The sequence below is a fragment of the Chiloscyllium punctatum genome, chromosome 5, assembly GCF_047496795.1.
Source record: "Chiloscyllium punctatum isolate Juve2018m chromosome 5, sChiPun1.3, whole genome shotgun sequence".
Lineage (NCBI taxonomy): Eukaryota > Metazoa > Chordata > Chondrichthyes > Orectolobiformes > Hemiscylliidae > Chiloscyllium > Chiloscyllium punctatum.
Genome location: NC_092743.1, coordinates 45826555 through 45850579, shown reverse-complemented (window position 1 = coordinate 45850579; position 24025 = coordinate 45826555). Strand labels below are relative to the sequence as shown.

At 42.3% G+C, this 24025-nt stretch overlaps 1 protein-coding gene across 5 annotated transcripts in view; it reads left to right on the top strand.

Moving 5' to 3' along the window:
• The window catches only part of LOC140477041 (probable C-mannosyltransferase DPY19L4), a 99225-nt gene that overhangs the window by 5408 nt on the left and 69792 nt on the right, over positions 1 to 24025 (top strand). For 3 of the 5 annotated variants that reach the window (XM_072570208.1, XM_072570205.1, XM_072570206.1), the window contains exons 2-3: positions 670 to 903; positions 6156 to 6277. In XM_072570208.1, coding sequence (XP_072426309.1) covers positions 670 to 903; positions 6156 to 6277 — 356 coding nt within the window. Of the gene's footprint in view, positions 1 to 655; positions 904 to 6136; positions 6278 to 24025 lie in introns of those variants that run through there. The other 2 variants (XM_072570204.1, XM_072570207.1) reach the window with 2 other exon arrangements.

Genomic DNA, 24025 nt, shown 5'->3' with positions numbered 1-24025 from the left:
ACATAAAACCAGGAGTATGCCATTCAGGCTCTTGAGCCTGTTCTGCCATTCAGTGGGATCATGCCTGTTCTGTGATTTAACTCCATATACCTGCCTCTAGCTTATATACCTTAAATCAGTCTATAATCAGAAAAAAACCCAAAATCCAGAAGTGACTTTGACTGCAAACATTCCTGACTCATGAAGTCTTTAACATCCCTTACTAGCTATGATGTCTTATTTGGATCAGTTGGACTATATTTCCTGTGAGGCTTTTATGCCTCAACAAAATGTGTATCAGTTGTAAAATATGAATTATTGCTTTAATATTAAACTTTATATTTGCTGTGCTGTACTAACCCATTTTATTGGGGCAGTAAATATTCTGAGGGAGTAGTGGTAATATTGTTTAAATTTTAGTGCAAATTCATTCCAGAAGTTAAAAATTACATCTGGCAGATATTGCAGGATGGAATCGACAATATCTAGTATTTTTAAAAACTACATTTGTTTGTCTGATGAAAATGTTTGACTGTGTACCTGTTGAAGAGGAATTGCTTTGTTCAGTCAATTTTATGCCTGAGTTGCCAGTGGTGAATAATGGTAATTTTTAGTTTTTTGCTAAGTGAATTTAGAGTGTTCTACTGTTCCAATGAGGTTTTCAATATCATTGAAGATTTTACTCTGTAGGTGAAATGACAGAATTGAGAAAGAGAACACAGAAATGTTTAGAAGGACCTACCATTCAAGAGGACACCAAGACAGAAGGAGCAGATGCAGAGTCTATTCCAAAGGATGAGGGTGAACAAATCTGTTCCGATGAAATCATTTCCACGGAGGAAGAAAAAGAGGAGGCACACACAGAAGAAACAACATTGAAAGACAGAATAGTCGGCGTAGGAAGCAAGGATGCAAAGAGCAAATGTGAGCATTTGAAATTTTAAAATAATTTTTCATTTGTAGGCTGCGTCCGTTACTGACAAGATCAGCATTCAAACCAAGTTTATTTAATGAGTGTAATAGCTAAAGGCATAGCCAAAAATGGTGGAAAGTTTAACCTTGGGGATGCTGAAGAAACCTTTGAGGAGAAAGTGAGGACTACAGATGCTGGAAATCAGAGCTGAAAATGTATTGCTGGAAAAGCGCAGCAGGTCAGGCAGCATCCAAGGAACAGGAGAATCAACGTTTCAGGCATGAATGCTTCTTCAGGTTCCTGAAGAAGTTCTCATGCCCAAAAGTCGATTCTCCTGCTCCTTGGATGTTGCCTGACCTGCTGCGCTTTTCCAGTAACACATTTTCAGATGCTGAAGAAACAACATTGATAGGATCACCAATATCTAGGTAGATTGTATGATTCATTTATTGCACTTCACTAACTGCCCTTGAGAAAGTAGTACTGGCTTATTAATGCTAATAAGTTGCTTGCTGGACTATTTCAGAGGCCATTGAGAGTCAACCAAATTGCTGTGGGTCTGGAAACACATATAGGTTAGTCCAAGTAGGAATAGCACATTTCTAGAAAGGACAATGTATTGGATCAGTTTTTATGCCAGTAAGAGTTTCATAATCATCATCACCAATACTAACTTTCTAGTTAATTTCAAAAAAGGTTAAATTATTTACTTTTGAGTTACGGTGAGATTTCAAAAGTTTAGAAGCATAATCACTATTCCATGTGATTCTGTATTCTAACTTTTACATGCAACCTTTTAAAAAATTCTGCCTAAAGATTGCCATAGTTAATAGTTAACAATTGTTGTCAGTAACAATTGCTCCAAGTAATTTATTCTCAGTTTTATTCCACTTAGACACCGGTGTAAACAATGCAGATGTTATTGCATTGAATGAGAAATAATTGGGAAGAATAGAACTGAATTGTCATCACAAGAAACCAGTTAAGTGTTTAAGAAAAGACTTAGCACACCCAATAATCCCACTCTATCCAATCTCTCTTTGTAACAGAAACTCTCAACCCCAGGCAAAATCCTGGGGAATCTCCTTTGCACCTTCTCAATGCAATCAAATCCCTTCCAAAATGTAGGTTCTAGATCTGCATACAATACTCAAGCAGTGGCTTAACCCACGTTTTATACAGCTCCAATATAATGTCTCTGCTTTTAAGCTACATACCTCCTTGAATAAAGGTAAGCATCCCAAATGCCTTTCATAGCATCACTTCTCCATAGTCTTCATAGAATCATATGGTACAGAAAAAGCCATTCGGCATGTTGAGTCTATACTGACAAAACTATTAGTTAAATCTACATTAGCCCACTTTCCATTGCCTTGAATGTTGTGGTATTTCAAGAGCTCATCCAAGTACTTTTAAAAGATTGGGGTTTTCTGACTCAATGACCCTCCTAGGCTGTGTATTCTAGATTCCCACCCACCCAAGTGCTTCCTCAAATCCCTTCCTAAACCTCCTGCTCTTTCACTTTAAAATTATTCCCTCCTTATTGATCCTTCAACCAAGGGGAACATCTGATTTCTATCCACCTTGTCCATATCTCTCAACCTTTCCACCTTCTCTACTGTAACAATAACAATCTGACCTTATCCAGCCTTTCTTTATAGTTAAACTGCTCAATTCCAGACAACATCCCAGTGAATCTCCAGTGCACTTATATCCTTTACTATAGCATGGTGACCAGAACAGCACAGTACTCCAGCTGTGGATTAACCTAACTTCTGTACTGTTCCAACATAACCTCCCTGCTCTTATAACTAATGCCACAACTTAAAAAAGGTAAATATTCTGTACGCTTTCTTAATTAAGGAGGAGAAAGTGAGGACTGCAGATGCCGGAGATCAGAGCTGAAAATGTGTTGCTGGAAAAGTGCAGCAGGTCAGGCAGCATCCAAGGAGCAGGAGAATCGATGTTTCGGGCATGAGCCCTTCCTCAGGTTCCTGTAGAAGGGCTCATGCCCGAAACATTGATTCTCCTGCTCCTTGGATGTTGCCTGACCTGCTGCGCTTTTCCAGCAATACATTTTCAGTTGCTTTCTTAACTACCCTATTAACATGACCTATCACCTTCAGGGATTTATGAGCAAGCACTCCAAGATTCATCTGTTCCTCTGAACTTCCCAGTGTCCCATCATTTATTGAATAATCCATTGTCTTGTTACTTCTCCCAAAATGCAACACCTCACACTTATTAGTGTTAAAATCCATCTGCTATTAATCTGACCAATCCAACCTAAGACCTTCATCCTCATTGTCAACTACCTGGCCAATGTTTGTGTCATCTGCAAATTTGCAGTTCATCCCCTCCACATTTTCTTATATATATATATCACGAACAATAAGGCACCCAGTAATGATCCTTGTGGTGCATTACTTGACACCTGTCTCCAGTCATGCAAGCCACCTTCTCCCACCATCCTCTTTCTCACGCTGAATACCATATGCCTTTACCTTCTTTACCAGTCTCCCATTGGGACTGTGTCAAAGGCTTTGCTGAAATCCATATAAAGTACATCAACTGCATTAACCTCATCTACACACCTGGTAACCTTCTCAAAAAAAAACAATCAAATCCGTTTGGCATGTTCTTCCTCTGACAAAGCTATGCCTGTCCAAGTGGAAATTAATTCTTCAGCATTTTCTCTCCGTTTTCCCTTCCATCAGAGTATCTGGTCTATAATTCCCCAGGTGTTCCATCTGGTTTTGTTTCTTTGTTTAGATATTTTTATAGTGATTGTTAGAACTAAGCGGCTTGCTTTTTAAGGGTGCAATTGACAGTCAACCACATTAATTTGGGTCTGGAGTCACATATAGGCCAGACCAAGTAAACAAAGCAGATTTACTTCTCTGAAGGACTGAAGTGAACCAGTTGGGTTTTTCCAACAATTGGCAATGATTTCATTGTCATTATTAGAATCTTAATTCCAGATATTCATTGAATTTAAATTCTGCCATAGGGACTTAAACATTGATTAGTGGTCCAGTGACAGTACGTCTAGGTCATTGCCTCCCCTTTGATATACTTATAAAATATCTTGGTTTTCTCCCTAATCTTACCTGCCTAGATTTCTTTAATATCTCTCTTTGCACTCCTAATTGCTTTCTTAAGTTCACCTCTGCACTTTGCACTTTGTTTACTCCATTAAGGCCTCAGTTGATTTGCTCAAAAGCCTCTCTGTTCTGTCTTATCCAGTCCTGAATATTTCCAAGATGTGCAGGGTTCTCTGGGTTTGTTGCTGCTTCATTTCACCCCAGAGGGAATATGTTGGACCTGTTGGGCTTTTTAAAAAATAATCTGTACCTTGAAGTTTTATTATCCCAAAGGTGCTCTAAAGCACAAGATGATTTTCTTTTACTGTTGGATGTGATTGCCTCCACTGTTCTCCACTTATTTCATCTCATGCAATTATCTTCTCTGGAGATTCAGTCATAGATATCCTTTCCTATGCTACATCACCCTGACACAGTATATCCTACATACATCCCCAGACTCTAATCAATGTGGTTGACTCTGATATGATCTAGCAAAGTCACTTGGTTGTATTCAAGAAGCCAGTTCACTCTTACCTTCTCAATGACATTTCACAACTCCAACTAAATAGCCATACAACCCTCCAAGATGTTTGTGTTCCTTTCGTTTTTTTTTGAGCATGCCCAACTTTAATCCCTGCACCATTTCTGGCCTTGCTTTCAGACATTACACTAAAACTTCGCTTCCTCCTCACTTTCCGTTAAGACCCTCCATAAAAACCTAACCTTTGGACCAAGCTTGTAATTTCCTGCTGTTGTAAGTGTTTATTAGCCCAAAGGTGCTAAGGACATAAAAGATGCAGTTGTTACTTTTACTGTTGAATGTGATTGCCTGTGTAATTTCTCAGTCCAGAGTGTGGTGCTGGAAAAGCACAGCAGGTCAGGCAGCATCTGAGGAGCAGGAGAATCGACGAACCAAGAAGGGCTTATGCCCGAAACATCAATTGTCCTGCTCCTCGGATGCTGCCTGACCTGCTGTACTTTTCCAGCACCACTCTCGACTCTGACCTGCAGTCCTCGCTTTCTCCCTGTATAATTTCTCAAACTGACCGGTCTCAAACAAGAGTCACTTCTTCACTTGAGTGCATGTGATTTCCAAAATTTCTCAAAAGATATAATTCCAAGCCACATTGGTTTCGATTATTTTTCCAAAACAAATAGAAATAAATGTGGTACCACTTTCAGCACCATGTTATCTAACTGCTCACTTAGGTTTAGCTGAAAACCTTCTCTCAGAAAATTGACACAGCTCTGACCAAAGATAGGAGTAGTATACTTTAATGTAATGCTGCATTCTTCCTACATCCCTCTGCTGTTTTATCAGTATTCATAGTGTTCCCAATTTTCATAAACGTATGTATGTCACAGAATTAAATTTTCCCAAAAGTGCTTGCAAATATCTCATATTAAAAGTATTGCTGAATTGATTTTTGTCATTTTGTAAGTTTGGGATACATATAAAATGACTGGAAACTGAAGTGCATTATCAGTTTCACAGTGGCCATATACCTTTTTTCCACCATGTGAACCAGCTCTGTTTGATTATTTAAATCTCTCCCTGCTGCACGACAACTTTGAGTTTCTGCTGTTTTAAATTTGAACAATTTAAAATTGACATTGTTTTCAGAATGAAACAATTTATGTTTGATGTTTAGAATAATTCTGGGAATCCAGCTTTTGATATAAGAAAAAGACAAAATCAATGCATGTTGGAAGAACAATTATCCCTTACTGCATATCGGGGCTGTACAAACTTAGTTGTGATTTTATTTGAACAATTATCAATAATTTAAAATTATAATTACATTTAATTGTCCTTCTATGCACAAGTCATTGATGGAACAGAATGGTTTTATAAATAAGCAGTCAAGTAGGACTAGACAATAACTTTAATTTATAACTTAAAGGTTAAATAAAATTAACTCAGAAACAATGAGTGAATCTGTTGCACTGAGCTAAATTGCAACTATTTTGGCCTTGACCTTAAGGGGGAAATGAGACATTAATTGTAAAAGTTAACCATATTAATTTATACTGTTGTTTTCAACAATTCCAAGTAGTTGTCTTTATATATACACACAAATTATTTTGTGTTTTAGTCTGTATTTAATAACTTAAAAGACTACGTCTGAAGCTTCTTTGTTTTCTATTTGTTTGCAAGTTTTTTTAATGTCTTGCAGCTGCAGTTCATCAATGGGTAAAGATTTTCTTTGGCAGCTGGGCAGCAATTGCAAGTGGAATGTTATATGCTGTGTACCTTTCCACCTTTCATGAAAGAAAATTCTGGTTTTCCAGCAGACAGGTGAGTTTCAGGTTTAAATTAAAGTATTGGGCATCTGAAATAAAAACATAATAGTATTGGAAATACTCAGCAAGTCTGAGTACTTTGAGTTTGAGATTTATCTCAATTTACTGTTGATTATAATGTCAATAGTATTTTACCCTCCTCATGTCAGCTCTTTTCCCCCTCAACATTCCTGATGAATGCCTTATGTCCGAAATGTCAATTATTTGCTCCTTGGATGCTGTCTGACCTGCTGTGCTTTTCTAGCACCACACTTTTTGACTGTGAACATAGGAGGTATAGTTAGTAAAATTGCAGCTGACACCAAAATTGGAGGTGTATTGAACAGTGAAGGAGGTGACATCAGAGTACAATGGAATCTTGATTAGATGGGCCAGTGGGCTGAGGTGTGGCAGATGGAATTTAATTTAGGTAAATGTGATGTGCTGCATTTTGGAAAGGTACATCTGGACAGAACTTATACATTCAATTAGTGAGGTTCTGGAGAGTGTTGCTGAACAAAGTGACCTTGGAGTGTAGGCTCATAGTTCCTTTAAAGTAGAGTTGCAGGTAGATAGGATAGTGAAGGCAGCATTTTGTATGCCTGCCTTTATTGGTCAGTGCATTGAGTATAGGAATTGCGAAGTTATGTTGCAGCTGTACAAGACACTGGCTAGGCTGTTTTCAGAGTACTTTGTGCAAGAGAGGATAGAGAGGCTGGAGAAAGGATGTTGTGAAACTTTAAAGGGTTCAGAAAAAACATTTACAAGGATGTTGCCAGATTTGGAGAGTTTGAGCTATAGGGAGAGGCTGAATAGGCTGAGGCTATTTTCACTGGAGTGTCGGAGGCGGAGGGCGAGGAGTGCATGGAATGAGCTGCCAGAGGAAGTGGTGGAGACTGGTACAATTACAACACATAAAAGGCATCTGGATGGGCTTATGAGTAAGAAGGGTTTGGTGGGATAAATGCTGGCAAACGGTACTGGATTTATCTAGGATATCTGGTCAGTGTGGACAAATTGTGCTCAGGAAAACCCATCTGGTTCACTAATGTCGTTTAGGAAAGGAAATTGCCATTCTTGCCTATGTGTGACTCTAGACCCACAGCAATATTGTTGACGCTTAACTGGGCAAGATGGGCAATAAATGCTGGCCTAGCCAGGGAATGCCTTATTCGCATGGATGAATTAAAAACATTTTTCATGACTTTTTCATGATTTTGTTAACTTCTATCACACCTCCTCTTTGCCTTTTCCTCCTCAAGGAAACCATCTCACTTTCCAATCTACCTTCATAACTGAAATTTCTCATCCCTGGAACCATGCTTGTAAGCCTTTGTTGCACTCTCCAAAGCATAATATCCTTCCTGAAGAGTGTGACCTAAAACTGTATGTAATACTCCTGTTGAAGTCAAGTGTGTGTCCAAATGAGAAGCAGAAGTAGGCCATTCAGCCCTTCAACTTTGCATCAATGTTCAACAAGATGATATCTCAACTTTATCTGCCATCTATCAATTGGTGTCACTCCACTAACTTGTCAATGTCCTTTAGAAGTTTACACTATCCTCCCTATGATTTGCAGTGCTTCCAAATTTTCTACCTTGGAAATTGTCCTGCATACACAAAGGCCTAGATTATTAATACGTGAGGAAAAGCAAGGACTGATTCCTGGGGAACCTTACATCTAAAACACCTCCTGTCCAAAAAAATTAACAGTTACTTTGTTTCCTATCACTTAACAGTTTTTTTTTAAATCACACTTCTTCTGACCCTTTTTTATTTGTTAAAATGTAGAGGATTGAGTGGCAAGATTTCTGTCTGGTCTAGACATGGTGCCAACATATGAACAGACTGTATTCCCAAATTGACATATTTTTGGCAGGTTGGGGGCCAAGTGTGAGGTGGAAGAGTCAAATTTGAATAACTGCTCTGCAAAGAAGCAAAAAAGAATCTACTCTTTGCAAAGATTTCTCCAGCCTATTGAGATTTAATTGAATAGGTGATAAATATTCTAATACAGTCCTTCCAGGCAATCATCTCAGTACTTTTGCTTGCTTTTGATATGTATCTTTCTGAAGTTGCATACTGACACTAACTATCCCACAACACACTTTGTCATGTGGATGAACAAAAGCATATACTGCACAAGACAAATAGTGCTAATATTTGCATTCTTTACTCAGATAAGGAGCTGTTTATAAAGTAGCATTGTGAATATTTCAGCCAGTTCAGCAAGCATAGAAATTTACCAGTTTAAAAGGGTGTGCTCGTTCTGGCACATTGAGATTTACAGGCAGTTTCCATCCATCATTCACACCTTGTAATTCCCTGGTTTTGCATTTATTTATCTAATAGGCTGTGAATATTTCAAACAGTCAGGTCATTAAGCATTTTTAATGATCTGGTCGCACCAATTTAAAGTATAATGGTGAGATTCTGGACACAACTGTTAACAAGACCTTCTGGCAGGCAGGGCATGTTGAGAGTGCAGTTAATAAAACCAGGATCTGTATCAAAATGTCATAGGGTATATAAATGCAATATCTAAACCTGGAGAAAATGCTGATTTACATAAGAACTAAGAGCAGAACTAAGAGTTCGATCCTGCTCTGCCATCTAATATAATCATGGCCGATCTTGTCTTAGTCTCAACTCAATTTTCTTGCCCATTCTCCATAACTCCTCAATCCACCACTAATTAAATATCTGTTTAGTTCCTCCTTAAAACATTTATTAGTGTCTTCTGCACCAGAGATTCATGACACTTGAAGAGAGATAATTCCTCACCTCTGTCTAAAATTTGCCACTTTTTAGCGTAAAACTATGAGCTCCTGACCTAGATTGTTCTACAAGAGGCAACAGCTGCTCTGCGTCTGCCTTGTCCACTTGCCCTCCTTTTTGCCTGCTGTACCTGTATTTTAACTTGCTGTGACTCATGCACCCAGATCCCTCTGTACTTTAACGTTTTTCTCCATTTAGATAACACTGTAAGCTGCATTTTTAATCTTCTGACCAAAATGGCTAACTTTTCTGAATTTCGCATTACCAATTCCTTAATAATGGATTCCAATATTTCCCACAGATGTTAAATAGACTAGTCTAACGTTTCTTAATTTCTGCTTCCCTTTTCGATTTAAGAGCATTAAATTTACTGGAATCTTTACAGAATCCAAGGAATTTTGGGAGTATTCAAACCAATCTACTATCTCTGCTGACACTTCCTTTAACACCTTCAGATGTAGGCTATTAGGCCCTCAGGACTTATCTGCCTTTAATCCAAATAGTTTGCTCAGTTCATTTTCACTACTGGTGCCAGTTGTGTAAAGTTCCTCTTTTTCAATAATCTCTGCATTACCTGTTACTATTTGCATTGTTTCATTGTCCTCACTGTGAAAACCAAGGCAAGATATTGATTTAGTGTTTCTGTCATTTTTGTGTTCTCCAGTATTAAATCCCTAATCACATCCGCTAAGGAACCAACATTCTTTCTAGCTAATCTCTTCCTTTTTTTCATATTATAGATGCTATTGCTATCCATTTTTATACTGAACCTTTGACCTTTTTACTACTTTTTTAGTAACACCTTGTTAGCATTTAAAAGTTTCCGAATCCTTTCACTTGCCACTGACCTTTGCAATATAATATGCCTTAGCTTTTGCTCTTATGTTATATTTAACTTGTTTGCTTAGCTATGGATGTTTTTCCCACCCATTTATAATTTTTCCTCCTCTGGAATTTATTTTAGTTGGGAGGAATTGAATGTCTCATCAAATGTCTGTCACTGTTCATCAACTGTTCTACTTTTCTGTCCCGAGGGCTATTATATGTACTCGTGTCTCTATAATTACCTTTGTTTACTACCAGAGCACGTGTATAGGGCTCACATTTCTTGTCCTCAAGTTGAATTTGAAATTCTGGCATGCCAAAGTCACTCTTTGCTGGAGGATCCTTTTACTATGAACTTTTTCATTAAATAACTCCATCTCATCACTTCATGTCCAGTTCATAACCTCCAGGACAACTCAAAATGCTTCACAGCTAATTAAGTATTGTTAAAGTCATAACTGTAAAAGCTACTGCCTTTAAGAAAAGAATTAATGCATAATGGAGAGCATGAAAAGAGGAAAGTGCAGTGCTCATCACTTGATATTAATGTGACTTTATTTATTGTGTGCAGTGGCTGGTAAATCCCTACTGTGAGCAGTTAAGATTAACATTTCAGTAAATTTTTGCAAGCTAAATTCTACATTTTAATTGAGATTTTCTGTCCGTTGGTTTGTATCAATTTTAGCAGTGAGAAGTGGACATCAAATATTTGTCCAGCAAAGTGCAGAATCGTATCTGCAATTTAAAATAAAGTTGATTTTTTAAAACAAGTACTGTGATTGATAAAGCATTGTTAAAAATTTTTCCAACCGACCCCTTTTTCCCTCTCTCGAGCCTTTTCTTAAATGAATGTGCATGTTGTTGAAATATTTTGATATAAATCTTGTATATTAGTTTTCTTTATAATTGCATAGCTCTGAAATTGACAATGAAACAGTGATGCAAAGAATCTTCAGTGATCCAAGTGTTATGCTTATGGTTTGGATCATCATCCAGAATGTATAATGGCTAATCTAGAGTCTGTGCCGATGGTATTTATGGTTCCCTCAGTGTCCAAGTTTTTGTGACAATGTCCTTGGTTGGGTCTTGGGTCGGGGATTGAACTTGGAGCCTTGTGCTCAGATGCAGGGATACTACACATTGCACTACAAGATGTCCAGAGACTATATTACTGCACTTTAAAATAATCTTGCCATATTGGTTACGGACTTGGGTAGCATTGGAGAGTCTGGCAACCTGCTAGCATGTTTGTCAAACTTTACTACACCTTAAGCCTAAAGTTGTTGCTGTGCGTAAGTATATGCCATTATGCCTGGTGTCGACTTGTTTTGAGAAGAAGTGCTTGGTTGTGAATGGTGTGAAAACATTCCCTTTTCTATCATGACAGGAAATATTTACAACTTTAGATAATACATTCAGTGTTCAGGTGCATGACCTGCATGCTATTTGGAGATCTGTTGTAGTCCGAATCAAGAGAGTTTTAAACTAACACATTTATTTTCAAGGTGTAGAGATAGTTAAAGGCAATGAGGAATTTGCAAGAGCAAGGGGATGTGATAGATGGCAGTTATAGGAAGGGGGAAAAGTTGCAGATACAGTCACATAGATGGGTTAACTCCAGGAAAGGTAAAAGAGTAGGCAGTTAGTGCAGGAGTCTTCGGTGGCTGTCCCCATTTCAAACAGGTATGCTGTTTTGGAAAATGTAGGGGGTGATGGATTCTCAGGGGAACTTAGCACGAACAGCCAAGTTTCTGCTATTGAGACTGGCTCTAATGCAGCCAGGGTTATGTCGGGTTCCAAGCGATCAATTGTGTTTGGGGCGTCTCTTGTCCGAGGTACAGACGGACGTTTCTGTGGCCAGCAGCAAAAAATCAGAATGGTGTGTGCTTTCCTGGTGCCAGGATCAAGGATGTCTCAGAGAGGGTGCATAATGTTCTCACAAGGGAGAGGGGCCAGCAAGAGGTCATAGTACACATTGGAACCAATGACATAGGAAGGGAAAGGGTTGAGATTCTGAAGGGAGATTACAGAGTTAGGCAGGAATTTAAAAAGGAAGTCCTCAAGACTAGTAATATCTGGATTACTCCTGGTGCTATGAGCTAGTGAGGGCAGGAATAGGAGGATAGAGCAGATGAATGCATGGCTGAGGAGCTAGTGTATGGGGGAAGGATTCACATTTTTGGATCTTTGGATGCTCTTATGGGGTAGAAGTGACCTGTACAAGAAGGACGGATTGCACTGAAATTGGAAGAGGACTAATATAGTGGCAGGGAGATTTGCTAGAGCTGCTCGGGAGGATTTAAACCAGTAAGTTGGGGGGGGGGGGGGTGCATCCTAGGGAAATAGTGGGGAAAGAGATCAATCTGAGACTGGTACAGTTGAGAACATAAAGCAAGTCATCAGTCAGGGCAAGCAGGGACAAAGCAGAGAACAAGGTCGGACTGATAAATTAAACTGCATTAATTTCAATGCAAGAGGCCTAACAGGGTAGGCAGATGAACTCCGGGCATGGTTAGGAACATGGGTCCTGGTTGTCATAGCAATTACAGAAACGTGGATCAGGGATGACCAAGACTGGCAGCTTAATGTTCCAGGATACAAATGCTACAGGAAGGACAGAAAGGAAGGCAAGAGAGGAGGGGAGTGGCATTTTTGTTAAGAGATAGCATTACGCCTGTACTGAGGGAGGATATTCCTGGAAATACATCCAGGAAAGTTATTTGGGTGGAGCTGAGAAATAAGAAAGGGATGATCACCTTATTGAGATTGTATTACAGACCCCCTAATAGTCAGAGGGAAATTGAGAAACAAATTTGTAAGGAGATCTCAGTTATCTGTAAGAATAATAGGGTGGTTATGGTAGAGGATTTTTAACTTTCCAAACATAGACTGGGACTGCCATAGTGTTAAAGATTTAGATGGAAAGAAATTTGTTAAGTGTGTACAAGAACATTTTCTGATTCAGTATGTGGATGTACCTACTAGAGAAGGTGCAAAACTTGACCTAATCTTGGGAAATAAGGCAGGGCAGGTGACTGAGGTGTCATTGGGGGAGCACTTTGGGGCTAGCGACCATAATTCTATATTTTAAATAGTGATGGAAAAGGATAGACCAGATCTAAAAGTTGAAGTTCTAAATTGGAGAAAGGCCAATTTTGATGGTATTAGGCAAGAACTTTCAAAAGCTGATTGGAGGCAGATGTTCGCAGGTAAAGGGACGGCTGGAAAATGGGAAGCCTTCAGAAATGAGATAACGAGAATCCAGAGACACTATTCCTGTTAGGGTGAAAGGGAAAGGCTGGTAGGTATAGGGAATGCTAGATGACTAAAGAAATTGAGGTTTTGGTTAAGAAAAAGAAGGAAGCCTATCTCAGGTATAGACAGGATAGATCGAGTGAATCCTTAGAGTATAAAGGCAGTAGGAGTATACTTAAGAGGGAAATCAGGAGGGCAAAAAGGAGAAATTAGATAGTTTGGGCAAATAGAATTAAGGAGAATCCAAAGGGATTTTACAAATATATTAAGGATATAAGGGTAACTAGGGAGAGAATGGTGCCCGTCAAAGATCAGCAAGGCGGCCTTTGTGTCAAGCCACAGGAGTTGGGGGAGATACTAAACAAGTATTTTGCATCAGCATTTACTGTGGAAGAGGACATGGAAGATATAGAATGTAGTGAAGTAGATGGTGACATCTTGAAAAATGTCCATGTTACAAGGAGGAAGTGCTAGATGTCTTGAAATGCATAGAAGTGGATAAATCCCCAGGACCTGATCAGGTGTCCCCTAGAACTCTGTGGGAAGCTAGAGAAGTGATTGTTGGGCCACTTACTGAGATATTTGTATCATCGATAGTCACAGATGAGGTGCCAGAAGAGTAGAGGTTGCCTAACGAGGTGCCACTGTTTAATGAAGGTGGTAAGGATAAGCTAGGATAGACCAGTGAGCCTGATGTCGGTGTTGGGCAAGTTGTTGGAGGGAATCCTGAGGGACAGGATGTACATGTCTTTGGAAAGGCAAGGACTGATTCAGGATAGTCAACATGGGTTTGTGCGTGGGAAATCAAACTTGATTGAGTTTTTTGAAGGAGTGACAAAGAGGATTGATGAGGGCCGAGCGGTAGATGTGATCTACATGGACTTCAGTAAGGTGTTCGACAAGGTTCCCATGGGAGACTGGTTAGCAAGGCTGGATCTCATGGAATACAGGGAGAACTAGTCATTTGGATACAGAACTGGCTCAAAAGTGGAAAGTTTAGAGGGTGGTGGTGGAGACTGAAGATCTGTGACCAGTGGAGCGCCACATGGATCGGTGCTGGGTCCACTACGTTTCATCATTTTATATAAATGATTTGGATGTGAGCATAAGAGGTACAGTTAGTAAGTCTGCAGATTACACCAAAATTGGAGGTGTAGTGGACAGCGATAAACGTTTACCTCCGAGTACAATGGGATCTGGACCAGATGGGCCAATGGGCTGAGAAGTGGCAGATGGAGTTTAATTTAGATAAATATGAGGTGCTGCATTTTGCGAAAGCAAATTTTAACAGGACTTAGACACTTAATGGTAAGGTCCGAGGGAGTGTTGCTGAACAAAGAGACCTTGGAGTGCAGGTTTATAGCTCCTTGAAAGTGGAGTCGCAGGTAGATAGGATAGTGAAGAAGGCATTTAGAATGCTTTCCTTTGTTGGTCAGAGTATGGAGTACAGGAATTGGGAGATCATGTTGCGGCTGTACAGGACATTGGATAGGCCACTGTTGGAATATTGCGTGCAATTCTGGTCTTGCTCTGATCAGAAGGATGTTGTGAAACTTGACAAGGTTCAGAAAAGATTTACAATGATGTTGCCAGGGTTGGAGGATTTGAGCTATCAGGAGAGGTTGAATAGGCTGGGGCTGTTTTCCTTGGAGTGTCAGAGGCTGAGGGGGTGACCTTATAGAGGTTTATAAAATCATGAGGGGCATGGATAGGGTAAATAGACCAAGTGTTTTCCCTGGGGTGGGGGAGCCCAGAACTAGAGGGCATAGGTTTAGGGTGAGAGGGGAAAGATATAAAAGAGACCTAAGGGGCAACTTTTTCACGCAGAGGGCGGTACGTGTATGGAATTAGCTGCCAGAGGAAGTGGTGGAGGCTGGTACAATTGCAATATTTAAGAGGCATTTGGATGGGTATATGAATAGGAAGGGTTTGGAGGGATATGGGCCAGGTGCTGGCAGGTGGGACTAGATTGGGTTGGAATATCTGGTCGGCATGGGCGAGTTGGATTGAAGGGTCAGTTTCTGTACATCTATATCGCTGAGTATAGAAATTAAAGAAGCAGCCATGGATAAAATTAGAACACTACTCAGAATGTAGTGTACACTGAACCTCTTTAATTTGTTCAGTGGCTACATTTGCCGCTTGCTAGCTTAGCATATATTGCTGATCCATAATTGCCTTTGGAGAAGGCAGTGGTTAGCTGCTTTCTTGAATTAATGCAACGCTTGGAGCATAGGACCATCCAAGTGCTCTTGGGAAGGGAGTTGCAACACTTGATTTAAAGACCATGAAAGAACGATGATATAATCCCACATCAGGCTGGTACGAGTACTTGCAGCTGGTGGTGTTCCTCTGTATCTGCTGCACTGATCCCTTTATGTAGTCGAAGCCATGGCTTAGAAAGGTGTTTTTAAAGGAGCTTTGGTGAGTCATTGCAGTGTATCTTGTAGATGGTACACAGTACTGTCATTGAGCCTCTGAAGGGAGTAAATGTTGAAGATGATGAATAAGGTGCCAGTTTAGTGGGTTGCTTATGCGTGGTAGTCTTAAACTTTTTGAGTACTACTGGATCAAGTGGAGAATATTCCATTACATTTTGGACATGTCTCTTGTAAATAGTGGATAGGATTTGGGGAGAATGGAGCGAACTTACTTGTTGCAAAATTCCTTGCCTCTAACCTGCATTTATATTGCTTGTCCAGTTCAATTTTGGTCAGTTGCAATCCCCAATATATTGATAGGGGATTGAGCAAAGGGTGATGGTTAAATTCTCTCCTATTGGAGACTCCCATTGCCTGTCACATTGTGGCACAAATGTTACTTACCATTTATCAACTCCACCATGGATATTGTCCAAGTGTTGTTGCATATGGATCCAAACTGCTATCTGAGGTGTTGCTGCTGCTGAATATTGTGCAATAATCAGCAAATATCTCCATTTCTGAATGTATGATCAAGAGAATGTTATTAGTGAACCAGCTGAAGATCGTGGGACCTAGCACACTACACATAGGAACTTTAATTATACTAGATATGACTCTAACCAGTGGACTAGGAGAAAGTGAGGACAGCAGATGCAGGCATCAGAGTTGAAAAGTGTGGTGCTGGAAAAGCACAGCCGGTCAGGCAGCATCTGAGGAGCAGGATGATTGATGTTTTGAGCATAAGTCCTTCAGGAATGTGGGGGGAGGATGGGGGCTCAGATAAATGTGAGGGCCAAGGTCGCTGGGGAGGTGATAGGTCGATGCAGGTGGAAGGGTGATGGTGATAGGTTGGAGGGGAGAGTTGATGTACTGTTCGAATAGTTCATCAAGTTTACAAACACCTTCCATTCTGACCTCAACTTCAACTGGACCATCTTGGACCCCTCTCTCCCCTTCTTGGACTTCTCCATCTCTGGCTATTACTCAACACACATTTCTGTTTCGAACCCACTGACTCCCATAGCTACCTGAACTACACCTCCTCCCACACCCCCTTCTGTAAAAATGCTGTCCCTTACTTCCAATTCTTCCGTCTTTGCCATATGTGCTCCCAGGAGGAGCAATTCCACTCCAGGACATCCTGGATAGCTTCCTATTTCAAGGACTGCAATTTCCCCATCCACATGATCAACAATGCTCTGCAGCGCATCTCCTCCACTTCCTTGAACCCCACCCCTCCAACCACAACAAGAATAGAACCCCTGTGGTCCTCATCACCCACTTTAGTAATCTCTGGATACAGCGCATTATCCTCTGCCACCTACAATCAGACCCCACCACCAGAGATATATTTCCCTCCCCATCTCTATCAGCATTTCGCAGAGACCATTCCATCTGTGACTCCCTTGTTTGGTTCGTGTCCCCCACCAACCCACCCTCTACACCTGGCACTTTCCCCTGCCATCCACACCTCCCTCCCTCCCTCACCTCTGTCCAGGGCCCCAAAAGATTCTTCCACATCTGGCAGAGGTTTTCTTGCACATCCAAGCACCTCATCAAGCAGACAAAACACGTCTAGAAACCCTACCCGCTCTAATATTTCAACATCTCGGAAATGACTGCCAGACTATTCAGACCTCTTGGCAACATGGTAGCCCACCAACACACTAAAACAGCAGCTAATGAACTTGAAAGACCCAATACAGACAACAAGCAAAACTAATGTCATTTACAAAATACCTTGCAAGAACTGTAACAAACACTACATTGGACAAACAGGCAGAAAACTAGCCACCAGGATACATGAACATCAACTAGCCACAAAAAGGCATGACCCACTCTCACTAGTATCTTTGCATACAGATGAGGAAGGACACCACTTCGACTGGGACAACACATCCAACCTAGGACAAGCCAAACAGAGACATGCATGAGAATTCCTAAAAGGCTGGCATTCCAACCGGAACTCTTATCAACAAACACGTTGACTTGGACCACATTTACCATCCCCTGAGAAAAAGAATGGGAAATGACATCACCACAGGAAATGAGATCACCAACCAATGGAAACCTAAACACAAATAGAAAGCAGGCCATGCCACCAGTGTTTCATCTGGAGGCTCACTGATGATGTTTCCTTGTAGGGTGATGAACTGTCTGAAAACTAACCTAGCTCAGTGAGCAAACCTACATCCAGAACCTCATCTACTGTGTCTGTTGCGCTCTACATTGGGGAGCCAGGACGCTAACTCATGGAACGTTACAAGGAATATCTCTTGAAACACGGACCAAACAATTCCACCGCTCTGTGGCTGGTATCTTCAACTCCCCCTCCCACTCCGCCAAAGACATGTAGGTCCTAAGCCACCTTCACTGCCAAATCCTCGCCACCCGACGCCTGGAGGAAGAATGCCTTATCTTCCGCCTTGGGACCCACCAACCACACGGCATTAACTTTGACTTCACCAGTTTCCTCATCTCCCTTCCCCCATCTCATCCCAGATCCAACCCTCCAACTCAGCACTGCCCTTTTGAACTGTCCTACCTGTCCATCTTCCTTCCCACCTATCCTCCCCTCTGACCTGTCACCGTCACCTCCCCACTTATGTATCGCCTTCCCAGCTACCTTCTCCCTCACCCCCACCGTCCTATTTATCTCTCAGTGCCCCCACCCCCATTCCTAATGAAGGGCTTATACCTGAAATGTCAATTCTCCTGCTTGTCGTTTGCTGCCTGACCTGCTGTGCTTTTTCAGCTCCACACTTTTCAACTCTAATCTCCAACCAGTGGAGTATATTTCCCCCCGATTTTCATTGACTCCTTTTGTTGGAGCTCCTTGATGATATACTGGGTCAAATACTTCCTTAATATCAAGGGCAGTCACTCTCCTCTCACTGTTGAAATTCAACTCTTATGTCCATGTTCTGTCTATGGCTGTAATAAAGTCAGGATTCTTGTGGCCTTGGTGCAAGCCAGACTGAGCATCAGGTGAGCAGGTTATACTTTTGCCCCATCACCAAACCATCATCTCCCAGACCATACAGAACCTCATCACCTCAGGAGATCTCCCACCCACAGCTTCCAACCTCATAGTCCGGGAGCCCCGCACTGCCCGGTTCTACCTCCTTCCCAAGATCCACAAGCCTGACCACCCTGGCCGACCCATTGTCTCAGTATGCTCCTGCCCCACTGAACTCATCTCTACCTACCTTGACACTGTCCGATTCCCCCCTAGTCCAGGAACTCCCCACATACGTTCGAGACACCACCCACGCCCTCCACCTCCTCCAAGACTTCCATTTCCCCGGCCCCCAACGCCTTATCTTCACCATGGATATCCAATCCCTCTACACCTCCATTCGCCATGACCAGGGCCTCCAAGCCCTCCGTTTTTTCCTCTCCAGACATCCCCAACAGTACCCTTCCACTGACACTCTCATTCGTTTGGCCGAACTGGTCCTCACCCTTAACAATTTCTCCTTTGAATCCTCCCACTTCCTCCAGACCAAAGGCGTAGCCATGGGCACACGTATGGGCCCCAGCTATGCCTGTCTCTTTGTTGGCTATGTAGAACAGTTGATCTTCCGTAATTACACCGGCACCACTCCCCACCTCTTCCTCCGCTACATTGATGACTGCATTGGCGCCACCTCGTGCTCCCGCGAGTAGGTTGAGCAATTCATCAACTTCACCAACACATTCCACCCTGACCTTAAATTTACCTGGACTATCTCTGACACCTCGCTCCCCTTCCTGGACCTCTCCATCTCCATTAGTGACGACCGACTTGACACTGACATTTTTTACAAACCCACTGACTCCCATAGCTACCTGGATTATACCTCTTCCCACCCTATCTCTTGCAAAAATGCCATCCCGTATTCCCAATTTCTCCGCCTCCACCGTATCTGCTCCCAGGAGGACCAGTTCCACCATAGGACACACCAGATGGCCTCCTTCTTTAGAGACCGCAATTTCCCTTCCCACGTGGTTAAAGATGCCCTCCAACGCATCTCGTCCACATCCCGCACCTCCGCCCTCAGACCCCACCCCTCCAACCGTAACAAGGACAGAACGCCCCTGGTGCTCACCTTCCACCCTACAAACCTTCGCATCAACCAAATCATCCACCGACATTTCCGCCACCTCCAAAAAGACCCCACCACCAGGGATATATTTCCCTCCCCACCCCTTTCCGCCTTCCGCAAAGACCGTTCCCTCCGTGACTACCTGATCAGGTCCACACCCCCCTACGACCCACCCTCCCATTCTGGCACTTTCCCCTGCCACCGCAGGAACTGTAAAACCTGTGCCCACACCTCCTCCCTCACCTCTATCCAAGGCCCTAAAGGAGCCTTCCACATCCATCAAAGTTTCACCTGCACATCCACCAATATCATTTATTGTATCCGTTGCTCCCGATGTGGTCTCCTCTGCATTGGGGAGACTGGGCGCCTCCTAGCAGAGCGCTTTAGGGAACATCTCCGAGACACCCGCACCAATCAACCAAACCGCCCCGTGGCCCAACATTTCAACTCCCCCTCCCACTCTGCCGAGGACATGGAGGTCCTGGGCCTCCTTCACCGCCGCTCCCTCACCACCAGACGCCTGGAGGAAGAACGCCTCATCTTCCGCCTCGGACCACTTCAACCCCAGGGCATCAATGTGGACTTCAACAGCTTCCTCATTTCCCCTTCCCCCACCTCATCCTAGTTTCAAACTTGCAGCTCAGTTACTGTCTCCTTGACTTGTCCGACCTGCCTATCTTCTTTTCCACCTATCCACTCCACCCTCTCCTCCTTGACCTATCACCTTCATCTCCTCCCCCACTCACCCATTGTACTCTATGCTACTCTCTCCCCACCCCCACCCTCCTCTAGCTTATCTCTCCACGCTTCAGGCTCACTGCCTTTATTCCTGATGAAGGGCTTTTGCCCGAAACGTCGATTTCGCTGCTCGTTGGATGCTACCTGAACTGCTGTGCTCTTCCAGCACCACTAATCCAGTATTTGGTTTCCAGCATCTGCAGTCATTGTTTTTACCTTATACTTTTGCAAGCCCCACTTAATAGCACTGCCAACAACCCCTCCTATCTCTTTGCTAATGATGAAAAGTAAACTGACTTTAGTAAAGCCTTCTCCAAGGTTCTGCATGATAGACTCATTAGTAAGTTAGGTCACATGAGATTCAAGGTGTACTTGCTAATTGGATAAATGATTGCCTTAACAGCAGGAGACAAGAGTGGCAGTGGAGGGTTGCTTTTCAGACTGGAGACCTGTCACCAACAGCACTGTGGGTCCTCTTCTTTTTTTTTTGTTTGGCACTTATATAAATGATTTGGATGAGAATACAGTAGACATGATTGGTAAGTTTGCAGCCGACCCTAAAATTGGTCACATAGTAGACAGTGAAGAATGGTTTCTAAGATTACAAAAGGATCTTAATCAAACGGGTCAATGAGCTGAAAAATGGCGGATGGAATTCAATCTGGATGAATGTGAGGTATTGCATTTTGGTAGAACAAATAATGATAAGGTTTATATAATTAATGGTAGGGCCTTAGGTAGTGTTGTAGAACAGAGTGAGCTAGGGGTTCAGCTATATAATCCTTTGAAGTTTGTCTCACATTTGGACAGGGTTTTTAAAAAGGCATTTACCACACTTGCTTTCATTGCTCAGTTCTTTGTGTATAGGAATTGGGAAGTCATGCTGACATTATACAGAACATTGTTGAGGCCTCTTCTGGAATACAGTGTCCAGTTCTGGTCACCCAGTTATAGGAAGGATATTATTAAGCTGGAGAGGGTTCAGGAGAGATTTACCAGGATGTTGTCGGATATGGAAGGTTTGAGTTATAAAGAAAAGCTGGGATTTCTTTTTCCACCTAGAGTGTACGAGGTTGAGAGGTGACCTTTTATAGAAATTTATAAAATAGTGAGGGGTATGAATAGAGTAAATAGTAGTTGTCTTTTCCCGAGGATGGAGGATTTCACGAATAGGGGTCATGTTCAAGGTGAGAGGGGAGAGGCATGAAGGGCAAATGTTTTACACAAAAGATGGTTCGCGTGTGGAAAGAACCTCTTGAAGAAGTGGTGAATGTGGGAGCAATTAAAACGTTTAAAAGATATTTGGGAAAGGTTTGGAGGGATATTGGCCAGGACCAGGCAGGTGGGACTAGTTTAGTTTGGGATTATGTTCGTCATGGACAGGTTGGACTGAAGGGTTTGTTTCTGTGCGGTATGACTCTGTGACTCTATAATTAGACTGTCATTGCTGAATTGGATCTTCCATTTTTTTTAATACCAGGACACCCTGGCCAGTTTTCCACATTGTCATATAAATGCTACTGTTGTAACTGCACTGGAACAGCTTGGCTAAGGATGCGGCAAGTTGTGGAGCACTCATTTTAAGTACTGTTGTCAGAATGATGACTGGGCCCATGGTCGTCTTAGTATCCACAAACAGAAATTGCTGGAAAAGCTCAGCAGATCTGGCAGCATCTGTGGACCGAAATCAGAGTTAAAGTTTCGGGTCCAGTGACACTTCCTCAAACCTTCCTCTTCTCAACATGCAATGTTTTTAGCCATTTTATTGAAATGCTGAGAAGTGAATTGAATTGGTTAAAGACTGGCATCTGTGATGCTGTGCACCAAAGGACAAGAGTTGGCATAACCTGAGAAAAGAGGAGTGTAAATTTCATAGATTTCATAGAATCTATTTCATATAGTGTGGAAGCAGGTCATTTGGCCCATTGAGTTCACACCGACTGTCCAAAGAGCATCCCACCCAGATCCACTCTTCACTTTGATTTGATTTGATTTATTGTCACGTACACCTAAGTACAGTGAAAAACTTTGTTTACGAGCAGTATAGGCAGATCATAGTAAGTTAGGATGTACAGATCATTGGGTGAAAAAAAACCTTGGACAGAGGCATACTGGTTGCATCACACAGGGTGTGCGCTAGGCCAGATCAATATTAACAAGATCAGCAATACTTGAAGTTAGAGAGTCCGTTCATCAGTCTAATAATGGCTGGGGAGTTGTTCTTAAGCTTGAATATATGCACCAGCATGTTTATGTAACTTCTGCCAGACGGAAGAGGTTGTAGGAAAGTATTACCAGGGTGGGATGGATATTTGATGATGCTGGCAGCTTTTCCTTGGCAACAAGTTGTGTAAATTGAGTCCATAGATGAGAGGTTGTCTTCTGTTTTTATCATTGAACCACATCATCAAGCCATCTATCTACTTTGTATTCTGCCTTGTCATTGTTTAATATTCATCGTTCCATGGTAGTGTTGTCAGTAAACGTGCAGTTGGTATTCATTTGGCATTTGGCAATACAGTTATATACAGGGAGTACAGTAGGGGGCTGAATAAGTATCCTTGTCTATCTTCATTGATTGTGGTTTGTAGGTCAGAAAGCTGAGGATCCAGTTGCACGGGGTGGAGCCGAGATCTAGTTTTCAGAGTTTTGAGATCAATCTGGAAGAGATAATGGTGTTGAAAGCGGAGCTATAATCGGTGAGCAGGAGTCGGAGATAGGCGTCCTTGTTGTCCAGATGCTCTACAGATGAGTGCAGGGCTGGGGAAATGTTGTTCACTGTCGACCTGTTTTGCCAGTAGGTAAATTGTAGAGGATCGAGGCAGGCTCAGAGACTAGAGTTGATGTGGGCCATGATCAGTCTGTTGAAGCACTTCATGATTATGAAGGTCAGAGTCACTGGGTGGTAGTCATTAAGGCATGTTGCATTTGGTTCTTTGGTACTGGGATGATGGTGGTCTTAAAGCAGGTAGGGACTACGTCATGTAGGAGGGATGGTTGAAGATGTCAGTGAATTTTTCTGCCAGCTGATCCACACAGGATCTAAGTATTCAGCTGGAGTCTCCGTCTGGGACCTTGGGTTGACTCCTAGGAAGACTGATCTGATGTTTGCAGCTGTGACAGTGGGCACAGGTGTGTCTAGGACTAACGGGGCAGGTGACACCTCGTCGCTGGCATTCTGCTTGAACCAAGCATAGAAGGCATTGAGCACATCAGGTAGGATGTGTCTTTGTTCATTATCTTTCTCTGCTTCATTTTGTATCTCCGGAATGTTGTTTAGGTCTTGCCACAGGTAGCAGGAGTGTGTATGGTTGGTTTGGGCCTTTGAATTGGTCCGGTACTGCCTCTTGGCATTCCTGATGTCTTTGTGGAGGTCATTTCTGGATTTTGTGTATAGGCCTGGGTCGTCTGTCTTGAATGCTGCACGCCTGGCCTACAAATTTCTGGACATTAAGGGCAATTTAGAATGGCCAATCTACCTAAACTGCACGTCTTTCCACAGTGGGGGGGAAACCAGAGCACCTGGAGGAATCCCAAGCAAACAGTTGCCTGAGGGTAAAATCCATCCCTGGCCCCTGGTGCTGTGAGGCAGCAGTGCTAACCACTGAGCCACCGTGCCGCCCCAGTATCAACCAAGATTCTGACTCCTGAACTCTC